The 19,046-nt window shown below is 31.2% G+C and overlaps 1 protein-coding gene across 1 annotated transcript in view; it reads right to left on the bottom strand.

Moving 5' to 3' along the window:
• The window catches only part of LOC143244694 (ATP-binding cassette sub-family F member 1), a 98,817-nt gene that overhangs the window by 2,875 nt on the left and 76,896 nt on the right, over positions 1-19,046 (bottom strand). The window contains exons 13-17 of the mRNA XM_076489809.1: positions 15,402-15,472; positions 14,534-14,566; positions 13,845-13,916; positions 10,269-10,430; positions 1,670-1,742 (exon numbers count right to left, since the gene is read on the bottom strand). Coding sequence (XP_076345924.1) covers positions 1,670-1,742; positions 10,269-10,430; positions 13,845-13,916; positions 14,534-14,566; positions 15,402-15,472 — 411 coding nt within the window. The remainder of the gene's footprint in view (positions 1-1,669; positions 1,743-10,268; positions 10,431-13,844; positions 13,917-14,533; positions 14,567-15,401; positions 15,473-19,046) is intronic.

The following is a 19,046-nucleotide window of genomic DNA, read 5'->3' as shown; positions in this document are numbered from 1 at the left end:
TTTAGAGATCTATTGAAAACCACATTACTATTACTTGGCATTTCATAAATAACTTCTGGGAAAGGAAAAACAATACAATTAAATGAGTCACACACAGCTGAGCACATAGCAAATGTACTGAAGAAGGTTGTACTTGAAGAAGATTAACAATCAACTATTACAATGTAATGCTTATAATGTGGTAAAACTATCACTATGTGAGATGCTTCACACACACACTGTTAATATGGCTGTTCAGAATTAAACGCTTTCAAGTGTCATAAGTGATTAGGTTCTTAGAGTAGGTGAAAAGGGTAGTTTTATTTTTCCACAGAATTTAAATGGGGAAATAATAAACTAAAAGCGAATCAACTTATGCTTAAGTTTCATAGCACAAGCTGATCCGAGACATCACAAGAAGGTGGAGTTCTTGTTCTGACATGCTGTCTTATTATTTGGAACAACAGCCTGTAATGTTGGCAATAGTCATAGACAAAGAAGTTTATATGAAGGATTATAATAAAGAGTATAAATTTTAATATATTTTTAAGTTTATGTTTGAGATGAAAAACTGTTACATTCTAAATAAATTTCATATAAGCTTAACCAAATCGAAACAGGTCAAAAGCCATGTGATTGTATTTTTTGACATGGATTGAAAATTTTATTGAACTATAATTTTATACATTTATGAAATTGTAGATTGTAATCCAAATTTTAGTATTATAGATTAGTTAATTTCTTTATTTAAAAGTAACTACTAAAAAGATCCTAAATATCGATTTTTGTGTCACATGGTATGTTGGATTCAACATTGGTTCAATTTGCGATGTCCAAATACAAAATTTGTAGTTTTGTAAACTTCCCTATGTAAACCTACTCCTTTCTATGATGTGTAAATAATCAATCAAAACTTGAACATCTCCCTAGTGGCTTTATCAGCTATTAGGGCATTAATTTCATTCTTCTAACACAAGATTTCAAACTAGTAAGGTAAGACCTTACTGAGTTTGAAAATTCATTTTTTTAGACCCAAATACAGCTTAGTTACTCAACTTGATAAACTATAGTGGAATTCTGTGATATTAATACAGTAATTTATGATTTCTTGTATATTTATGTTTCTTCAGTCACCTCCAAAACCTAGGGTACATTTTATATTCCCAACACAATAGCTTGCACCCTCAGATCTTTTCAATTAGTGCAGCATTCATTGTTTAGGCTTGTTTTTAAGCTATAACAAACTATTACATACATAGAGAAAAATACAACACACACACACACACACACACACACACACACACATATATATATATATATAACATAAAAAAAAATTCATTTTGCATCCTCCATGTGCAAAATTTGATAAGGCTTAACAACCTGTGACAAAATACCACACATATTTAATTCAGTAATTATCTAATAACCAGCAACTGAAAAAGTGTAAAATGTTGAAGTTCTATATCCTACACTGAATTATGCTATCCTGCCACAAATTTCCCAAGGTATAATATACAAACACACACAGACAAACAAGGTAGTTTATGATAGATGAGTGTGTGAACTGGATGCAGCAAAAATAATGTTACTTACTTTATTAGAAGAATAAAACCAAAGCTTAGTATACAACTTACTTTTAAATTAATCTCAAAAGTTATAACTACAAAAGAAAACTAAATATTACTGTTACCTCCTTTGTAGTCATTAATAGCATCAGCCAAGGCATCAATTGATTCAATATCCAAGTTGTTGGTAGGTTCATCCTGTATGACAGAATAAAACATCAACATTTAAACCAGGAAGAAACCTTTGCCCAATTTGTACATGTACATTATTTCACAGTAGTTCAGCTTCAAAATTTTATATATGACTTATCAATACATATTACTTCTAGGTGGATAAAATAGTTTAATTGATTTGATTAACCCTGTGGGGGCAGGCATCCTTTACAGCCCACATGGGACATTTTGGGTGACTTAAGTTTCAATTTTAATGAAACTTCTATACTACTAAAATATGGTTTATCAGCTAACATTTTATGCTATTCTAATTCGTATAACATAACCAAAAAGTAGTTTCATTAAACTTAAAACTTGGGTCACCAAAAACTTGCCATATGTCCACCTAGAAGTAATATGCATTAATAAGTCATATATAAAACTTTGATTTTATTAACCCTATGGTGGCAGGCATCCTTTACAGAATATATGACAAGTTTCTGGTGACTTCAGTTTTAATTTTAATGAAACTACTTTTCGTTTATGTTATACCGATTAGAATAGCATAAAATGTTAGCTAATAAACAATATTTTAATGGTATAGAATTTTTGAATTTGTAATTTTTTGAAGCAATATTTTAAAAAATCCTAAATTATCCTAATGTGGCATTTTCTATATGCATCTTCTCTGTTTTATCCACTACCCCTCCAACAAGTATGAAATTAAATGTAAATTACTTAAAATAAAATCATCATTTCTCGGCAAATATAATTTTAATAGCCTTCAATTTTGTTTAGTTATAGAAATATTGAATAGAAAATCAGATTATTTTTGCCACACTCATCTGCTGCATTATCTCTTGCAATTAGCAAGATTGAGAGGGGGACAGAATTACATTGCCCACTGACCTTTCGAATCATGTCCCATATTACTTTGGAACTGGTGGCAAAAGATATGCTGGTTGTGAACTTAATCCAAGATTCCTTCTGGTTTTGACATCTTACCCATCGAGGATGTGCACAGGCCTGCAGGAAAGCAATGCAGTTTGAGAATGTGGGATACCTACAAAACATATCCCAGGCCTGTTTCTGAGCCTTCCATGCCATGTGGCAGGCAGGCAGGATTCCACCACAGAGGAGGATATAGTGGAAAACGTGTCAATGTTTTAGGAATACATTGAGCAGCTGCTTGTATTATACAGCCAGTTAATCCAGATTAGAACAAAAACCTCGACAATTCCATTGTATCAAGATGGCCACATTTATTTATGTGTAGGCAAATTGAGTGAAGAACCCTTCTGTTTATGACTTCATCTTTTTCTTTACTGTCTTTATTTGTGGGAAGTCTATACACCTTCATGAATCCTGCCCTGGGTTGAGGGGGCAAGCCCTTGCTTTTGGAAGGGGATTCCAGTGACTGAGGACATGAACAAATGATCGTTTTGCATCTTGGGGTGTGAGAAGAAGATGTGTCCAAGTAAATGCTTGTACCTGGGACTGAAGGAAGTGGATCTTGGGATTTGTAAGATACAATGTCCATGATACCTACTGAGAACATCCAACACTGGTACTTTGTTGACCCTAGCCCGAATAGACCAGCTGATTGACCCAAGGGAATTCAAGGCCAAAGTGATGTGTTAGGGTTGGACCCCTCAACCACCAGCATCCTCTCCTCCTCTTCATGGGTCGCCACGCATGGCAAACATGTGGGTGGATGTTTAGATCCCAGACGAGGTAAACTGAAACAATAGAACCTTCCCTGGGAGGTCCCCTCACCATGTACAGGAATCCATATTGAGGGGTTTAGCTCTTTGTAAAGACTTGTAGTAATGAAACAGATGTAAAGGGTATGCTTTTATTATAATAACACTTTTATTCAGTTTGAAATCCCAATATTTAATTGTACCATAGATGGCATTCCATGAACACAATAGTTTCTGGTATATAAATAAAACATCATAACTGCAAGAAATACCAATCACCACAGTTGTCACAAAATAATGCCACAATTGAATACCCAGGCAAACAAATAACTTGAAGATAATGTAGCTGAAAAAGATTGTTATAAATAGATTTTTTAAATGAATCTACTCTTTTTTTTTTTTTTAAGATCTCATCACTTTCTTCAAAACATGTTCTCCTTGGCATTTTGAAGAATGTCTTGTGGCTTTTTAGTAGCATTTACCCTTCTTGCAATGATCATCCTCCACTATGCATTTCATGAGGTTTTTAATCAGTTACATTCAAAATGTAATTAAATGACTTTTTATTTGTACATGTTATACCAATTATTATAGCATAAAATCATAGCTAATAATCCATATTTTGATAGTGTACAAATTCCAAATTCTTAATTTTATAAGGCAATATTAATAAAAAAAAACTCCTGAATTTTCACCCAGTTATAAGAAATGCTCTTTCATGCATTATTTAATTAAATAAAAATTTATTGCACTTCTACCATTTGTACAAAAAAGTAAAGTGTAATCAACAACCAATAGCATGAAAAAGAAGATTTAAGTTTTTTATTTCTTGTTTTTCATGTATATTATTAATTTATTAGTGTATAAGTAACTAAAATGTAAAAATAAGGATATCCTAAGGTTAGATTAGGTAAAACAAGTAATAATGACAATATAATAATAATGTTTTGAAAGGCAAGTATGCAAGCAGCTAACAGATTGTGAGTAACGTAATTCAATTCACATTCCCCAACTAAATTATAACTTGCAATGGCATAAATAGAAATCACATACAGTTTAAAAGGCATTTAAAACAATAAACTTTAATTATAGATAAATCTATACTGTTATGAGTTTAAAGCTACTTAGAAAATGAAGCTACACATTCTTTTTGTTGAGAAACATGGAAAAAATTAAAAATTAATTATTAACTCTTTGATAGATTGTTTAGGCAGAGTATTCATGATGAAGCTTTGTAGAATGGATGGCAACTGCCTGTTGTGGAAACATCAGTGTAGAGGATGATGTTTTGAAAGTCTTCTGCCTTTCGTTTTCAGGTAGATGACTTTTAAAACATTGTCTTCTACATTTGTGTCTCTACAACAGGCAGTTGCCGTCCATTCTACAAAGTTTCATAATTATTAACTCATTTTTTCAACATAAACAATTTTAGAAAATGTATCTCAGAATGGCTGGTAATGGGTATTAACACTTTTAGTGATAAGATGAAAAGAATGTTTCAACCTTCCTGGGTCATCTTCAGGTTAAAAAAGAGAGAGTGTTTGAGTGTAACTGTTGACAGACATGTCTTAGGGATGAGAGTATAAACAGGTACCAGATTGTAAGGGGTGTTGCAGGTGGATGTTAGGTTATTAATTAGTATAGGTATAAAGGTGTTCCTTTATATTGGTTTCATTTTGGTTTTAGTTGCTGTATAAGTAAGGCTTCTTTAATTTAGCGTTTGTTTGTATTTGTTTCCCTACTTAGTACCTGGGTCTTTTCTATGGTTATGTGGTGTTTATTTGATTTGCAGTGTTCAAAAACATGTAAAGGTGTTTTTATATGTTCTTTGAATCATTTCCATTTTTCTGTTTGTTTCTCCAATATAGAAGTTGTGGCAGTTGTTGCATTGTATTTTATAAATTATATTGGTGTAGTGTTTGTCAGTGTAGTTTTTACGTAGTATATGGACTTCAATTTTGTACCTGGTTTTTGAATAAATTTGGTGTTTAATGGAATGTTGTGTTTTATTATAAGTTTTTTTTCCAAATGTTGGTTATTTTTTTCTTATGTCAGGAACATATGGTATGCAGCAGTATAAAGTTTTATAGTTTGTTGTAACTTGGGATTTATTGTTGTTTGTTTGTTGTTGGTCTAGGTGTGTGCGTATAATGTTTTCCACGTTTTCGTGAGGAAATTTGTTGATGATGTGTTGTTCTATTTTGTTGATTTTATCATTAAATTTACTGGGTGAGCATAGCTTTGTGACTGTGCTTATTTGGTTTCTTAATATTTTGAGTGTTTGTTTTGTTTCATGAGCTGAGTCCCAGGGAATGTATAGTCCAGTATGGGTGATTTTTCTGTAGATTTGTATTTTGACTTGTGTATCAGCTCTAGTGATTTTAAGGTTAAGAAATGTTATTTGGTTATTTTGTTCCTGTTTACAGGTGAATTTAATGTTGGGGTGTATTGAGTTAGCATGACTGTGTGTTCTATGGATATGAATCCAGCAATTGTAGCATCAACATACCTGTATCAATATAGTGGTGGGTGTAAGGCTGAATTGATCACTTGTGATTCAATCTGTGTTACAAAAATGTTGGCTAGAACTGGAGAGATGGGATTCCTCATACTTAAACCATTTATTTGTAGGTAGTTTTGGTTATTGAACATAAAGTTAGTTTTTGTAGTAGCAAATTCTATAAGGGTTTCTAACTGGTTGCTGTGGATGTAAATTAATGTGTTTGGGTCTTGGATATAAAGTTCTAAAGCTATCCTGCAGGCTTCATAAATTGGGACTTCTGTGAAGAGGGAGATTACATCAGAATTGGCCATTAAAGATTTATGATTTAGTTGATTAAGAATATATTTAAAGTTAAAAGAGTCTTTGAAAAAAGGAGCCAGCTAGACCAACAACAATAAATCCCAAGATACAACAAACTAGAAAACCTTATACTGCTGCATACCATATGTTCCCGACATAAGCAAAAATATAACCAACATTTGAAATTTATTCAAAAACCAGGTACACAACTAAAGTCTGTACTATGTAAACACTACACTGACAAACACAACACCAACATAATTTATAAAATACAATGCAACAGCTGACACAACTTCTATATTGGAAAAACAAGCAGAAAAATGGAAACCAGATTCAAAGAATACAAAAAATACCTTCACACATTTTTGAACACTGCAAATCAAATAAACACAACATAACCATAGAAAACACCCAGATATAAAGTAGGGAAACAAATATAAACAAATGCAAAATCAAGGAAGCCCTACTTATACAGCAAATAAAACCAAAATATATAACGAATATAAAGAAACACCTTTATACCTATACTAATTAATTAATAACCTAAAATCCACCTGCAATGCCCCCTACAATCCTATACCCGTTTATACTCTCGTCCCTGAGATGTAACCATCAATGGTTACATTCAAACACTCTCTCTTTCTTAAACTGAAGATGATCTAGGAAGGTCGAAACATTGTTCTCTCCTTATCAGTAAAAGTGTTAATACCTGTACCAGTTGTTCTGAGATACATTTTTATTTTAAGTGGGTTTCTCATCATCAAGAATTTTAGAAAATGTAATGCAAATTACAAGGTACATAGTACAGGGTGTTCAGAAAGTGACTGTGCACTTATATATTTATTAACAGACAAAACGGCACAGTGACTTTCCGAACACCCTGTATATATATACAATGGAGAAACTGCCTACCTCCAACAACGTATAACAAATATATTGGCAAATTTTTGCTTGCCACTGGCCTCAAATTCCCCCATAATTTCACATATACATACCATGTGGTTAAGCCAAATTTAAGCATACAAATTATGACAAAAGAACCCTCACTTCAAGAATAAGCACAAAAAACAACACAGGAAGTAGAAACAACAGGTGTAAAGTAGAAGAAGAGGTAAGTATCTACCTCCAGTACAGTTACCTCTTCTCACAGTTACAGCTAAAATCCCACAATAAACAAGTGGAAAAAATGGTGTAAAATTATTTAGATGAAAACTTTTCAAATGGATCTGAAGAACACCTATGAACTGTGCACCCTCATGGAAGACTGCATTACATCTGAATGAGAATACTCTTTACCTAAGTGGAAACAACTAGTGTTGTGTTGGATACAAAGGATATAAGTTATCCATTTCTAACCCAAGATGAAGAAAGTGTGTAGAGTGGCTATGGCATTATGGACCATAATCAGTTGATCAACTCCAGTCCTGACCATCAGCACCTGGAGAAAATTAAATGGTCCTTGGTAGGAGGATTCACTAGAGAAAAGGAGCCTCCTATGGAGTAATGAAACAAAAATGACATAACAACTCAGAATTGTACCAAAATATACAGAATGGCTTCAGGAGAAGGTCACATACAGGTGAGCAGGAAACCACCAGATGGTGCAACCTGTGTGAAATAAATGTGTCAGGAGTGGTCCACATGCTGGTCTACATAACTTCTTTCAAAGAACCATGGAAATGAGTAGCCAAGGGCTTGTGAGGTAGAGGATCAGATGGGACAATAAACAGATAAATTTGCAAGATTCAAGAGAAAGGGAAGAATACACAGTGCAGGTAACTTGATGAGCCCAACCAGTAAAGGTGACAAAAGAACATGATAGAAAATGAACTGATTCCAGTAGACAAATAAACAGGAATAAAAAGCCAAGGAGGTATGCTGTGTATGACATGTGACACATTAAAGCACAGACTGGGCATAGAAAACAATATGGATCAGAGCAAAAGTTAATACAGAATATGAAAGGAAGGAACAGTCAGTATATAGAAAGCATAGAGTTAGTTGGTACAAAATGTTATGAACTGATGACAAATAAATCTGACCTGTAATGTCCACAAGCCAAAATGAAAAAGAAATGTGTTCAACAGAAACAAAGACTAGCAGTTCAAGGAGGAGTTCTCTGTTTTACCTTTTTATTTTGCAAATTTCCTATATAATTTTACCTGCTTACTTTATTTTACTCTAATTATTACTTTACATGGTTTTTTGACTGAATTTAATAACATCGAGACAAAAGTATTTATATGATTTTTTGTATTTTGTATATTTCTAGAAAGAATTAATGCTTTCCTTTAACTTTTTACCTATTTTATTAATATCTTTTATATATATTTATTTATTCAACTATATCTCCCAGTAATGTCTCTTCTTTGAAAAACTACTGTATCATGTCTCATCTTCTCAAGTTGTTATACATTATAGTTTTATCTTGTGTCATTTAGACATGCCAACAGCAGATATTTAATCTTCAACCCCCTCTTTATATGCTGTAGTTTTATTTACAGTGTCATCTGAAGTGTAGATATGACAACAGCAGATATTTAATCTTTAACACTCTCATCCCAGGTATCATTTACTGCACATGACACAGTTTTAGTGTCTTACATTCAAAATTTCATTAAACTACTTTTTATGTTGTATTAATTAGTATACCATAAAATATTAGCTAATAATTCATATTCTAATATAATAATATATAAGTTTTAAGTTCTTAATTCTAGAAGGCAATATTAAAAAACATACTGAATTTCCCCGAGTGTGACACATTTGAGTATCTTGTCTTCTCCATGTTATTTACCATTCTTTGAAAATGTATAAAATTAAATTTAAGGTAGTCACTCTAAATTATGATTGCTCAGACAAACCATAATTTTTATACTTTCAATTTTGTTTGGTTACAGAGCTATTGAATAGAAAATCAGATCCCTACTTTCACATCCTCTCTTAATTATATGTTACCTATAACTAATAGAAATTCAAGGTTTTTATCTATCAAATGAGGTATTGTATAATGTTTTGTTCTTAACAGATAAGTGTAAATTTCATTCAAAGTACAACCTTTGTTCTTGTGGGAAACTTAACAGCTAGCATAAATAAATTTGCACTTGTTGCATAGTAAGATAGACAAAACTTTTGACAGTTAGGGAAAGTTATCTACTTTTTGCATGTTATTACTCTAGGTTCTCTGGTGCATTATTTAAATAAATAATTATTTAATGCATTACTACCATTAGTATAAAAAAGTAGGCTTAAATGTATTTGATACTTGACAGCAAGAGAAAAAAAAGAAGATTGAGTAAGTACTTCATTTCTTATTTGACACATTTTATTCTTTATTATTACAAAAGTGACTAAAATGTACAAATAGGGATTCTTTTTTAGGTTAGTTAAGATTAAATTCAATAAAATAGATAATAATAATGTAATACAAATGTTTCATCAGGCACACATGCAAGTTGCTTGTAGGAAATGAATTGAATAGTGTAATGTAAGAAGCAAGTGCCCTGAGTGATTTACAATACTTATAATGGCATGGGTAGCAGATATGCATGGTGAAAGGGCATTAAAACAATAAAATTTAACTATAAATAGAATTATATTGTTACAAGCTTAAAGCTACTTAGGATAAATTAATGTAGTTTAATGTTATAATTAAAAACCATTCTGAAAAAAAAAAAAATTTAGATTAATTTTTTATGCTTATGATGTCAGTCATATTGAGCAATCCCATTTTTAGATAGAGTAGAGAAGATATCAGATTAATTTTTTTTTAAAGAATGTTTAAAATGAAGAAAAAGCATTTTAAATCCTAACATGAAAATTACTTTGTATGGACTATTCAAAACAAACAATATACTCATGTACACATCTTTATTTTAGTTTATTAAAAATACATCATAAAATTTGTAAGTCTTTCATGTAAAAAAAAATCATACTTATAAATATCATGACAACAAAATTTAAAAAAATCTTTATTTTATAGTGCTTTGCTCTTTTAAATTGATAATAAAAACACTTTGTACTTTTCCTGTATAACTGATATATAAGTAAACATTAAAAACTTACCAGAATAAGAACATCTGGAGCTCTGAGAGACAACTCTGCTAGTGCAACTCTAGCCTTCTGTCCTCCTGATAAGTCATGAATTTTTATAGTGTGTGCATAACTAACAAGCCCAAAAGTACCCAACTGTTTCCTGGCATCTTGGTAGTTCAAATTAAACAATCTCTGCAAAATAGATATCAGAACATCCAAACATCATTTAACAGAGAATTAAATAAAGCTGTAATTTTTATTTTTAATTTTCTAATTAGTCTATTAGATACCACAATTGCGATTTAAAAAAAAACAACATTAAATTCCTCAAATTTATGATATAAATGAAAAAAATAAATGTTTCTTTGAAGCAAATTGTAATTTTAGTGAAAATTACACTGTTTGATAATAAAATGATCAAAAATACTGCAAATTACGTTATGCATTTTTACATCACTTGTAATATATATATATTTCTTTTCTCAAAATTTAATGCTTTGATATTATGTTCGATAGCACTTAAGTGTCTTAATATAAACAACGACTATTTCACAGTGGTGGTTGAATAAAACAAGGCTGTGTGTGTTTATGGACTGAATAAAATTTCCAATATTTAACCCATCTTCATTCAAACAAGTGACTTTTGAGACAAATATACAGAAAAAAATAACAAAGCTTCTCTGATTCTTTCACAAAACTCTTCTATTTGGAGTCCCAATACATTGGGTGTATAATAAAATTAGTAATTATCCTGATGAATAATAAAATTGGGTATATGCACCACACACATGGTATTGCTAGTATACAAAATTATAGGTAAAAACTTTTCAATACAAGTAAAAAACAATCCGATGACATGGTCTTTGATCTGTGTGGAAATGGTTATAGAGCAGTAAAACTTCAATGATACTAAAACATTGACAATGACATTACCAAATACATGCAGATGAATGTTAAATATACCATTGTTTTATGACATCTAATCTTATTTAGACAGTTATTTTCCAAAATGAAATACATGACAATACTTCATTGGAAAAAATTATGACAGGACAAAAATAAACTATAGGTTTAACCTGGTAACAATGGCATGATGCAAAGTGCAACAAATTACATAGTATTTGTTATATGTTGTTTAAAAATTGAAACTAGTAGATAGAATTGTTCAATATATGAGAAGAGTTTTGAGCAAAATATGTAATATGAGAAAAATAGAATATTTTTTCTTTTATTTTTAATAAAATTTAATTTAATTTAGTTACATACACCCAGATTTTGAATAGTTCACCTTTCAGGTAATTTTCATTTTGAGAAAAAAAAGTACTATTTATTTTCTTAGTTTTCAAATTTCACCTGAATTATTTCTAAAATCTCCTAAATTAATATCAAAAGTTATTTTAAGGTAAATCTTTACACTTTAATTCCCCTTTTGTTTTTCAATCATACCACTAATTTTAGCTATTACTATCAAGATATAGTGTAATGAAATGCTTAAAATTACAATACAGAAGTAACCACAAATTTTTCAACTCTTCACTGAATACTCTTAAAACATCTTCTTTGGATTATATGCCAAATTTCATGTATTTACTTTTTCATTTGTAGTATATTTACTGTTCTTTATCATTAATTATTTACATATGTCAATGGGTAACTGAAGGCAATATAAGAGTATGAATGGCAGAAATAATATATATATAGCTTCCTGCAAAATCCTTTTATACACCTTGGTAATGAAGCCAAGGATAGACTTTGTTCATTTTATAAAAATTATTAAACCTTTCAAATATGAATTCTAAAACTCAAATAATGCATAACTAAAATATAAAAGTAAAACCTAAACAGAATTTAACTCTCTCTCTGACTATAACACATTTTAGTAAGAAACAAACTAAGTGTTAATATGAAGAAAACAGCAACTAATAGTACAAACTAACAGTACATCTACCTAATAATGACAACTTGGTTCCAATTTCAAAATAATTGTTGTTGGATTATAAGAGTATAACGTACAAGTTGAATGCAGATGTAACTTCTAAAGCTCAATGTGAAAGTGAATGCGACAACTGTGAAGAGTTGACAAAATTTATTTCTTGTTTAAACTGCATTCAACAAAAGTCCTTTTAGTTGCATGTACTTGTCTACCATCTTATGTTTCAAGCTATACTTCATTAAATTTTGAAATTGTTTATAGCTTACACATATGACCCTTGCACAAACCTGCAATATTTCATTATTGTCTTCAACATTTCTTTTGAACTACATGAGTAAAAGTTAAGATAATATAAAACTTGAAGTATAATGTACTTGATAATAAACATTTTATTAAAATATATTAATAGTAAAGTGGTATAATTAAAAAGGAGTTTAAAAATAGTGCCACTGTTGTATGGTTAAATAAAGAAATTAAAAGTTAATTTTCTTCTCAAAATAGTTACAACTTTTATAACCAAAAGCCATAAAAATTTGATTTGGCTGCTTAAATAAAAAGAATAAATTTGGAACTGAAGACATAATAAAAGTTTTTCTGCAAAGATAAACATTTTGGTGAAGCATGTAACTCAAAGTGAAATGACTTTATTTAGCAGCACTTTAAATGCTTTGTTATCAATGTTTGAAAAAAACTACAACCTATACTTTAAAAAATCTGGCCTAAAAATACAGGAAGTTAAACAGTTTTGAAGGAAAAATAAACATACATTTTCAACAGTGTTACATTTTGGTAGCATTAATACTGTTTCTTTCATCCACTATTGTGGTATTCTGAAAATTCTGTTCATGGAATAGTATTTTATGTACTCTCAAAATTTCACTGTATGTCTAAAGAATCTACTTTGAGAAATATTCAAAAAAGATACACATATTCCAATGGAAAATTATGTTACACATAATATGTAAAGTATGTTGTTTATTATTTAAAGTATCCAACAAGGTCACTACTTTAAAGTTTGAGTACAATGAGGTTAATACTACCTTTTTACAGTATTTGAGATTTACAATACCCTTAGCTAATGGAAAAAAAAAAGAAACTAGTTAAATTTTTCGAAAAGAGAATTAACATTCAACTAGGTCTTTTCCATATAACCTTCCATATACTCAAGTTTCCAGGATCCATTCAAATTCTCCTGGTCAATTTAATTCATTAAACAAGCTACAATGGCCAATAAAATATCAGCATGTCCAGCTTCCTATAACCAAAAATTTATTTCTTTTAATAAAGTCAATTATTTCAGAATTACAATTTAAAAACAGCTATTTTTTTCAAGGATTTCTAATTTTTAGAACTTATTTTCCAAGATTTTCCTGGGTTTGAAACTGCACTCTTGTTAGATTTATTACAAATTAATAAAAATGACTCAATTCCTGTTAATTATATTAAAATGTACCTATCAGTGTCTGTTAGTGAAATATAATGAGTTATTATTTAAGTATGAAATCATCTTTCACAGTGTTCAACATAAACTACCATACAGGTTTTAAATACTGATCCAGTCGAAAAGATTAAGAAATTTTTGAACTAAATTGTTCCACATAATATTGTAATTAGTTTCACATAAAGAGAAAAAAAGTAGTAACTCTAAACCTCCATGGTAGAAACTTGCATACCTGAAGATACTCCACAGGGGATTCTTCAAGATTTAGTTGTTCACCAGAATGCTGGTCAAATCTCCCTATACGCTGTAAAAGAATTCATTTCAACAGTACTTCAATAAATGGTTTGGCTTGGTATTTTATGGTGCAAACAAACTAGGCTATCTGTGCCTTTAATAAACACCCAGGTTAAGGTTTTAGATAACTACTTATTCCATAGATTTTTAATGTTTAACTTTTGCACTAAACAAAAAAGGAAGTAAATGAATTATGTAAAGAGGTTACATTAAACACTGAGAGAGGTTAAAAACGTATTTATTGGCTCTCTTCATTAATAAACATAGGTGGATACTTTTATCTACAAGATTACAGAATTAACTACATTTCTAGTGGTTTTGACATTGACAAGCTTTTTATAAAACATGCATGTAAACACTGAAACTTAACTATATACTTTCACAAATTTTCAAACAGGAACTATGAGGTACTGACTACTGATATCATAAATATAGAACAGTAATAAATGTAAATCTACATTGGCAAATCAAACCACCTTCTGGTTGAGCTATAATCATATTAATAATTCTAAGTATTTCAAAATACTTTCTTAAAAACTGTTTGTGAAAAATTAGTTGATCATTAACTTTAAAATAAATCATCAGTTTATTATTTGACCACATTACAAAACACTTTGAAATACTAACCAATCTATGATTCTTCCTTTGTTCACCAGCCAGCTGTAAATATTAAAATATGCATAAAACACTTTAAATAGAAAGAACAATGATACAAAATAAAGGTTCACAACTCTTCTGACTACATTATAAATATAAAAGACCATCTTTCACTCTGGTCAGCTGGATTATGTAAATATTATTTCATGCTTAAACAAAATCAGTACAGTTCATTAACTATGAAACAGGTGAAACAGAGAGTATTCACTTACCTTATTCTAGGGTGCAATTTTCAAATATTTTTGTATACAAACCAATATATTGTTTAGAAGTTATCACAATATATATTTTATGGATTGAACCTGCTAATTCCTGATACCCTGTACACAAATAAGGTTTGTTTTTCTATACACAGGTAAAAAATGTGTTAGTCATGAAAAGTTAGTTATTTCGGCAAAATTTATATGCTACATCAAATTTGATGTATCCTTGAATCTATTTAAACAATAAAAAACTTTTTCTTATATTTACAGATGTAGATCCACAAGTGTAAATTTTTATTTGGAAAATATAAAATCCACAATTAATCACTAAAATGAAAGAACATATGCAAAATGAAGGATAAATACATTCAATGCATCTTGCCATACATCAAATATTTCATTTAAATTGAATGACTTTGTTACAAGACTGAAGCTAAGAATGAAATAAATTCAAATATTCACAAGTTTTATGATTGTCAGTCCTTGCCCAATAAAACTCAACTTGCTTTCATTTCTTAAAAACTTTGAGCTTTTATTTTTCATTTTTTATTTGAATACATACACTACTACATTATAAGAAAAATGTTAGCCAAAGAATACAGTATGATCTTGATCTGCACTGGCTAGAAACTTACTGGTGTTAGATTACCCATCAAAAGTTTCAAAAAGGTACTTTTCCCAACTCCATTAGGACCAACAACAGCAACTAAAAAATTAAAAGAGGAAATCTTGAGGTAAATAAATTCATATGTTGAAACATCTGTCCATTTCATATTTGAGTTTCAAATTGGAAGCAGTTTATGAAACAAATCAAGATCAAATTATCAATACCTAAAGGGCATAAAAATCCCATGTTATTTTCATTATATCGATTTATAAAAGTATATTTACTTATGTGTGTGTGTGTGTGTGTGTAGGTGTAGGTGTTGTCCATGATGCTGGTCCTAGGGACAGGTGCAGCCCAATATCAGATAAAAGATAAAGCTTAAGTTTGAAATACAGATTGTTAAAATTATATGTTCAATGTTTGTTACCCATTATTCTATTAGACTGGCACTTGACACTAATGATTTCCAAAGATTTTTTTCTTCAAATAACAGCAATTTTTCACTCCTCTAAGATCACATTCAAAATACCATTAAACCAGCAAAATCAAGCACATTTGTGCAAAGAAAACTGTGCCATTAAATATATTATGCTTGAGTTTTTAAAATTATTTTCCCCCTATTAAGTTTGACAAATATCTTTAAAATGTTAAAATTTTTTGTTACAGAGTTGGATGATTTTGACAACTTTGCATGGTCTAATTTTAGGTGAAATTCAACATTACCTCTTATGTGAGAGGAATTAGTTATCCGTAAAGGATCAGTGCTTTGAGTTTTGATTGTAAGCTGTAGTCTAATTTGCATCCTTAATTTTGCAATTCTGTAATTTTGTAAAAAATAAAGCATTTAAGATTTCTTGAAATGGAAAATTATATGGATTATAAGCCAATATATACTCTTCGAAAAAAGAAACGCAAAAGGCAAAACATGAGACAAATTGTTAACAAGTTTATTCCGGGTAGTTCTGTATGACACGTGTGAAACTTTGCACATTCACTGCTGAACATCCAAAGTCTGCAAAGGCGAAGTCCACGCTCACTAGTTGAAGTTTAACGTTACTCAATGTCAATAACGAGTATGCCCCCGTGAGCATCAATAACTGCTTGGCATCTCCTGCCCATGGAAGCGATGAGATGACGAATCACTTCCTGTGGAATGGCTGTCCACTCAGCCTGCAAAGCTGCTGCAAGCTGAGGTAGAGTCTGCGGTTGAGGTTGTCGCCATCGCAGATGTCCGGTCCAACTCGTCCCAAAGATGTTCGATGGGGTTTAAATCTGGTGATCTGGAGGGCCAGGGAAGAACGTTGATGTTGTGGTGTCTCAAGAAGACAGTGGTGAGTCGGGCTGTGTGAGGACGGGCATTGTCATGTAGAAAAACGTCGTTGACGTTCACCATGATGGGTTGCACATGGGGCCTAAGAATCTCGTCGATGTATAGTTGAGCTGTAAGATTCCCTCGAATGTGCAAAAGGTCTGTTCTGGCATTGTAGGCGATGGCAGCCCACATATGACGCTGCCACCACCAAATCTGTTAACATCCTGCACAAAGTTTGCTGCAAAACGTTCACCTTGGCAACGGTAAACACGGATCCTTCCATTCTGCCTACTAAGCATAAAACATGATTCATCGCTGAACCAAACATGCCTCCATCGTCGATGAGGACATACCTGATGTGCCCAAGTCCACTGCAGCCGTGCTTGACGATGTTGCTGGGTGAGGATGATGCCTATGACTGGCCGTCGAGGTCGGATTCCTGCATCTCGTAGACGGTTGTGTACGGTCTGATTGGAAATCCTATGCACCCCTGGTATGGTTGAGGCAGTAGACATCGCAGTGGTGATCCTATCCTGAAGGTGACGTAACCGGATGTTGCGATCTTGTGCGGGCGTGGTCACACGAGATCTGCCAGATCGTGGACGGTAACGAGTTGATCCATGTTGTTGGTGACGATTCCATAGCCTTGTGATGGTGCTTGGGTGGACATTCACAGCTCTGGCAACATCTGATCGAGATTCACCTGCTTCCAAGCGACCAATGGCGTTGTTGCGTTGTGCTTCAGTCAGTCTTGGCGTAACTGTATTGCGTGTCGGTGGCTTAACACTGAGCTATGGAAACTGAGAACCTGTCACTTTTATAGGGATTTTGCACATGTTGGACTTGCAGAATATGCAGATCTCTCAAACAAATTTATTGGACACACATGCGTTTTGGCAAAACATCCGATGTTTTCTTCCGTTTTCAAAGTGCACAACTTTTATTGTCATTTTGGTCTGACAATCAGTGCCTTAACACGTGTATCATCACATACTCTGAGCTTGTAACGTTATTACATATATTTCTCTTGAAAATAACAAAAATATCCCTTTTGCGTTTCTTGTTTTGAAGAGTATATTTAAATATAGAAGATAGATTAAATTTTGAACATGGAAATAATAGAAATTACACAATTTAATTCTATTTTTACTTTCTTTCACTCAAAAATATTCAAAAGATGTTTGAATACTGATCTCTGTGCAGTTCTAATTGATATTACTTGTAAACAAAGCCAATAAACATTTGTTTATAATTTTTCTACTCATCCTTATATTTACCTATTCCTTTACATTTCTTAGAAAGAGTTGTATCTGAGGTTTTGGTTTTTATTGGACTATCCTCTAAATGACTATTTTCAAAAATCCTGAATTGTAAAACATTTATGATGCTATAGCAGTAGAATGAATAGTAACTGATAAATCTTAGTATTGCACTCAGACAGAACTACTAAAAAATGGTTGTAGAAGATTCTTGTCTATTTATATCATTGTAAAGTAAATAACGCTAGGGTAAGCAGTATCCTATGATTTCTGAAGAGGTATCTTGCTAGCAGAAGTACACATGGTGGAGAACAAATGCCCCTAAAGGCATGTTTACAGAAATTAAGAGCAAGTTTCACAAAATTTTGTTTAGCTAATATGTTTGGTTTTATTAGGTATGTTTTAAAAGTACAGGAAAAATACACAGGTAAGGTTATTTAGTGCTAGTGTGTACAATAAACTCGAACTTCTCCAATGACAGAAAAGCTTTTTACACATATTAATATATTTATTATTATTCAAAACAATGAATGTATAAAAGTATCAGAAGTCCTTAATTATTGAAAATAAATTATAATTATCAGAGATAAACTGACCTAGATAAAAAACATAGTTGGAAAAATAATGCCTATATCAATTTATGCCTAGGTTAAAAGTACAAATTGTGTTTCTTTCAGTCAACACTTTTACCATTCAGTCTTTTATGCTATTATTACAATTACCTAGCTTTAACAGTATGCAAAAATAAATACAACTTATGAAAATAAATAAATTAAACCTAACAGAAATATAAAATGGAACTTTGTTCATAATGTCTCATAAAATCCATTATTATTTCATTATTTTTAATAGTCATTTTCTTTGTATGTAAGAGATTGAAAGAAAATAAGTGAATTATAATTATCAAAAAAATATCTATTTGAATACATTCAAACATTTGTGACTGACAAAGGTGACTGTATCAGCAGGTTTCAAAAATGTTTCTTGTAAGGAAAGACGTATAGGATGGTAAGAAGCAATCAGTGTTTTCATGTTACCCAGATTAGAACGTAAACCTAAAAAGTTCCATTGTATCAAAGTGGCCATTTTTATTTATGTGTAG

The sequence above is a fragment of the Tachypleus tridentatus genome, chromosome 2, assembly GCF_004210375.1.
Source record: "Tachypleus tridentatus isolate NWPU-2018 chromosome 2, ASM421037v1, whole genome shotgun sequence".
NCBI classification, from domain to species: domain Eukaryota; kingdom Metazoa; phylum Arthropoda; class Merostomata; order Xiphosura; family Limulidae; genus Tachypleus; species Tachypleus tridentatus.
This window is presented reverse-complemented; position numbering and strand designations above follow the sequence as displayed.